Source organism: Prionailurus viverrinus, chromosome A1 (genome assembly GCF_022837055.1).
Source record: "Prionailurus viverrinus isolate Anna chromosome A1, UM_Priviv_1.0, whole genome shotgun sequence".
Classification (NCBI taxonomy): Eukaryota; Metazoa; Chordata; class Mammalia; order Carnivora; family Felidae; genus Prionailurus; species Prionailurus viverrinus.
This window is the reverse complement of record NC_062561.1, coordinates 106996616-107002615: the sequence shown is the minus strand read 5'-3', so window position 1 is coordinate 107002615 and position 6000 is coordinate 106996616. Positions and strand designations below refer to the sequence as shown.

Sequence of the window (6000 nt, the reverse complement as noted above, 5' to 3'; positions counted from 1 at the left end):
TATTTTTGCCTTCTTCGTTTTCTTGGCAACATTAAGAAAGAATTACCTTTTTGTTTGTTAAATTCAGTCTGACAGAAATTTATTCATTATGGTATTGCCTTTCTGGCATAAGCTTTCACATATTATCTTCAATATTTTTAGCTCATTTTCATGAGAATATAATATCTGGTCTCAATACTGCAATTCTTAGTATATGGAGAATTTGCTTTAATTTTCCTTTATGTCATTGACAATTTACAAAACATATGCCTGTAGAAAATGGCATTTTTTGGCTCAGATGTTCACTTATAAAAGATAGTACATTCAAGAAATAGAACAAAGAAGAGCCATAGTAAAAAACAAAACAAAACAATAAATAAATAAAATAAATAGCAACGACTTACCTAATTCCATTCCCAAATCTGGCATCACGATGTCAGCATAAATCTGTCATTGGCCCACCCATTACTGGTATGGGTCTCTTCTTCCCATCCATCAGGCACATGGAAGCCAAAGTAATCCCTTGGCTGCTCTTTCTATTCCAGCCCTAATTCATAAACAGGTAGAAAGAGGCAAAATATCTGCCAATTCTAAGAGAAGTTCCTCATGAATCATACTAGAAGACCCTCAGAAGCACAATTAACGGACAATTCTCTGAGTATTTATCTGGAGAGTTCCTTTATTGCAATTCTCTTCCATATCAAGAATTAAAAGTTAAGATACTTAATATCAGTTTGAACCAGAATTAATCTAATTTACATTTTGGAAAGCAAGATGGCAGCACTTAATTTCAGGTAACTTTGGCTTCTCTTCCACCTATCATTTCCCTCACCTTTGGGTCTATGTCCTGAAAAGTATGCCGTGGACACTTGGAGAAGAGGGGGTGTATTGGGTTACGTGCCATACAGTGGTCTCTGAAAAAACCATTGTTTTATTTGGCTCCCAAAGATCCATGCTGTTAGTCACTAAGATGCCCCTTATTTTCAGCCCCCAACCCTCTAGAAGCCCAATGTCCTTCTCACGAATCTCCTGCTAAAATGGAAGTCATGGGAACCATTCTATTTCTGAAATAGCCTCATCTCTCTGTCTCTAACATCAGAGGCTTTCCACTCCAGGAGGAAGTCTCTTTTCTATATTCTCTTAAGGACTTTTTTTTTTTTTTAATTATAATCAGAAACGTCCTTTCCCCCTGCTTCTATCCTAGCAAAGTTGGATCTTGGTAGGAGTTCCATTTCTCATATATATATATATATATATATATATATATATACATATATATATATATATATTGCAATTGTTCTTAACAATACATGTGGCCAACTTCCTTCCCCAAGTTTCTAGATGTTTTGTCTTACTTCCCAACTCTTTAAAAACGTAAATCCTTAGTGTCTTTTGTTTGAAAGGCATTTTGAATGTCATGCAGTCTTATCTTCTTTCTTTTATGTCATGAATTATTTTATGCGCTGATGGAAATTTTTTATAATCAAGAGAAAAGCAGAGAAACTCACTATCTCAATTTGCTACAATTACACAGAGGGCCCATCTTGGTCTTTATATGTATTTTCAATGTGGCTGGAGTTTCTTTTGCCTTTGAAGCAGTTTTCAACTGCTTAATTGTGAGGCTTTGTTTCCCCCATCCTGCTGTTGTTTCTTTGATAATCTGATCCCAGGTATTTTCCATTTTCCAGTAATTTCTGACAACGTTTTATCTACAGAAGACAGACTCTCTTGTCCGCCCCCCCCCATCTTTTAGTGGATTATTGTCTTCATAATATTCTGTCTTTTACTGTAATGGATTTGACAGGAAAGGTGTGGGTAAGGGAGTGAGATGTGTATGCTAAATTCACCATCATGATCTAATCTCCAAAGATTTTAAAGAGGAGTTAGTAGAAAAGTGTTCAGATTTATTGCAGTAAAGAGCACCCATAAATTAAAAATATGTACATAAAGGCAAAGCAGTTTTTTAATGGGAAAGGTAAAGAACACCAATCACCAGCATAAAAATTAAATGCTAATTTATTCATTCACTTAATACTTTTTTAACAAACAACATTTATCCATTCTCAGATAGTGGGAGAATACACTTATTTAATTCATTCTACTTATCATTTAAAAACTTTTTTTCTCTTTTAAAATTTTTTATTTTTGCAAAATTGATTATATTTTCTTTTTTGTTTCCTTATCCTAAAGTTTGGCCTCTTATTTCTATGTTACTTATGGTTAACCTTTACATTAAAACATATTTCAACCTTATAACCTTTGTTTTTCCAACAATGACAAAAAGGAACTACAAGATCTGCAAATTCTCTTCCAACCAAAATAAGCGTTTTAGCATGGGAGGCAACCTGAGGCAAAGCCAACTTTCCTTCTGGTTGCACAGGGAGCCGGGTTTACGGGCAAAGGAGCTTCCTGCCGAGCTCCGCTCCACTTCTCAGTCCAGCTCCACACTCCCCCCTGTGGGCGAAAGCTCACTTTGCTGAGAGCTGTTCATGTATGTGGTTCTAGCTTGAAGCAAACCTTGGAGCTTGGCACTTCCAGACTGAAAGAAGTGCAAGGGTGCTTATTACCCTGTCCTTGCGATAGTGTTCTCAGTTAACAACTCACAAGTCTGCTCACACTCAAAGCCTTTTCCTGCCTCCGATCTTGGGAATACCTGCATTCTTGTTCTAGTCCATTCTTTCTCTGTATCATTAGTGGTTTCTAGAGCTCTGCTGGATTTTATAATGAATTTGATCCCATTTATGCATCTTTCAAAAGTTCCTAAATGTTTCGAGCTTACCAGTTTTCTTGTTTTGCTCTCTCACACGTCTATGTTTCTTCTGTCATCTGAATGTGAATTCAAGAGAAGGGGGATAGAAGTGCATATATTTTGGCCAGTCAGCTTCCTCTACTGGAAGTTTATAATTAAAAACATCAGAAAAGGGGCGCCTGGGTGGCGCAGTCGGTTAAGCGTCCGACTTCAGCCAGGTCACGATCTCGCGGTCCGGGAGTTCGAGCCCCGCGTCAGGCTCTGGGCTGATGGCTCGGAGCCTGGAGCCTGTTTCCGATTCTGTGTCTCCCTCTCTCTCTGCCCCTCCCCCGTTCATGCTCTGTCTCTCTCTGTCTCAAAAATAAATAAATGTTAAAAAAAAAAAACACATCAGAAAAAAAAACCACCTCAAAACACATATTAATGAAGGTGATTTTATTGAGTTTTAGGACAGGGCAGATAAAAATCAAATATTGGAGTAAAAATAAACCCATTTTTCAAAACTAGAAACTAAATATTTAAAAGTACATTTTTACTAAGTGTCTAAATTGTTACCCACTTATGTATCATTTAGAATCTTTACAACTAAAGCAAATATTAGTTATACACTAAACCCCAAAATAGGTAAAACAAATAATCAACTAGAGTTTGTTTTGAATTAAAACAAATTAAAGTTCCTACTAAAAGAAAAGCTGTTGCATATTAAAGAAAATACAGCATATGTTGATTAATGTCCATTCCCTTCCTCCTTTAATGTTAAAGAATCACAGTCTCCTGTCCTCTCACCTGTCCTAAGAAAACATATGAAAATCCAATACGTAAAAAATCTTAAAGTTTGACCTCCCCTAACATGATCTGATCATAAAGTTCTTTGGTCAAGGGAACATAAGACTTTTTCAAGTTATCCATGAAATAAAGTGGGTCAGAAATTTTCAGTGGACTAAACCCTTCTTCCACCAAGTGAAACTTCTGTAGTTTGAATGTCCCTGTTGTTTCCATCTTCTCCTGTAAAATGATTGCCAGAATTAGTGGAATCATTTAATATTGTCTAAAATATATAAACAAAATATTCAATAATGAGACTATAACATTTAATTATAACACTTTCATAACCATTGACCATCTCTCTATTTACTACTAATAACTCAACATTAGAAATTTTAACATGCCCTCTAAAACACTGAAATCTTTAGCTCAATTTACCGCTGAGCTTTATTCAACCTGTAAGAATTACGAAAATTGTCAGGTCACCTGGGTGGATTAGTCGGTTGAGTGTCCAAATTTGGCTCAGGTCATGATTCGTGGCTCGTGAGTTCAAGCCCCACTGTGGCTCACTGCTGTCAGTCTGTCAGCAAAGCCCACTTCAGATCCTCTGTCCCCCTTTCTCTGCCCCCCTCACTTGCAGTCTCCCCAAAATAAATAAATATAAAAAAAAGAATTATGAAAATTGTCAAAAACTAATTACGCTTGATTATAAACCCTCTAAAACACACAGGCTTATCACTTTAATTCACTGTCAGTACATTATGTACAGAGAAAGCTATTAGACACCAAGAAGATAGAAGTTATAAAAGAGAACATTCTATTTCATAAGGCAGAATTCGATAAAAACCAGAAGGGGTAAAGGATGATCTAATACTTGGGTTGCCAAACTCTGCACTAAGGTGCTTTGCAGTATCCCTGGTGAACTTCCAGAGTGTCCAAGGGATATTTTAAATTTTCTAGGTAAACCCTGTGACATCTGTCACCACTTGCAAACTACTAGCTCAAGGTAGTTCACAGTTCCTATAGTAGTTTTTGATATATTCTTTCCAATGGTGTCATGTCTTTATGAAACAGGGTTTTCAGTGGTTGGCATGATAAAAGGGAAGTACAGCCGAAAATCAATGTCGGACAAAGAATTAGGCTGGTTCTGTTCAGTCTGATCTAATCCCAGGGTTTGAGGAGTTGTATAATGCCCAGTTTACATCTCTTTGGTACATCTGGTTATTAAAAAAACAAAGCATTTTTTCTTTCATGTTGTATGCATTACTTTTTCAAACAGCAACTAATGTGTTAGATTTATGAATTTGTTTTGACCCAAATACTGAATAAATCAAAGTTTAGGTATTTGCTTGACTGCAGAATACCAGGAAATATTTACTGAGACACTATAGATGCCATGAATCTACAAAATTTCAGAAGCTCTGCTTTAAGGGATTTAAAGGAGATAAAATGGGGGCAGCTGGGCCGCTCAGTCAGTTAAGTATCTGACTTTGGCTTAGGTCACAATCTCACAGTTCGTGAGTTTGGGTCCTGAGTCGGGCTCTGTGCTGACAGCTCAGAGCCTGAAGACTGCTTCAGATTCTGTGTCTCCCTCTCTGTCTGCCCCTCCCCCAATCCAGCTCTGTCTCTCTCTCTCTCTCTCTCTCTCTTTCTCAAAAATAAATAAACATTAAAAAAACACAACAAAAAAAGGAGATAAAATGTAACCCTTTGTGGTTGTTTCAGGCATGGAGAAGGAGCTTGTTTTAAATCAGATGACCATGTAGAGGTCCTTATAAAGGTTCTATGAGTAATATGGCCATTTTTATTCAACCTTCCGAACTAATTCAAGAGTCAAGCTCTCTGTGAATCTCCTTCCCTGATCTCATCCTCACTGTCCCCACCCTTTCCCAATACTGTCATCACAGAATTAGATCTATGTAGAAACACATACTCTTTTTCTCATTTTTAGAAAATTAGAAGCTCACTGTACTTACACTATTGATGTTCAACCTTAAAAGAAAAAAGGTTTTATAATGTGCCAGGTGTATTTCCCCAGATTAGGTAATTTTTCATTAGGTAATGAAAAATTATTAGGCAATGGTTTAATAAGATCTCATCTAATTATAATATTTTAATTAACATTACTCTTATTCTAACTTATAAAGAATATCACAAATTTTTATTGCTATAAACAATACTTTGAAGAACATCTTTATATATAACATTTGTTCATCTTTGATTATTTCCTAAGGATATATTTCAGAAAATGAAATTACTGAGTCAAAACATGTAAATTCTAAGAGTCTGATTATATATTTACCAAATTGTTTTCTAGATAGATTATAACACCTTGTGTTTCTACAAGCAGAATGAAAGGACCATTTAATTTCATTGTACCCATACTGAGCAATACCATATAAAAATTTTTTTTGTAAATTTATTGGCCAAAAAAGTCATTTTTTAATTTGTGCTAAACGGACTTCGATAAGATTTTATTTTGATAATATAGTTGCTTTATTCATTTT

At 35.7% G+C, this 6000-nt stretch overlaps 1 protein-coding gene across 1 annotated transcript in view; it reads right to left on the bottom strand.

Annotated features, from left to right (window-relative positions):
• Positions 1-3080: 3080 nt before the first annotated feature.
• Positions 3081-6000, bottom strand: part of SLC27A6 (solute carrier family 27 member 6) — a 74952-nt gene continuing 72032 nt past the window's right edge. Inside the window, exon 10 of the mRNA XM_047871909.1 lies at positions 3081-3733. Within this exon, the coding sequence (XP_047727865.1) occupies positions 3557-3733 (177 nt within the window). The 3' untranslated portion in view covers positions 3081-3556. The remainder of the gene's footprint in view (positions 3734-6000) is intronic.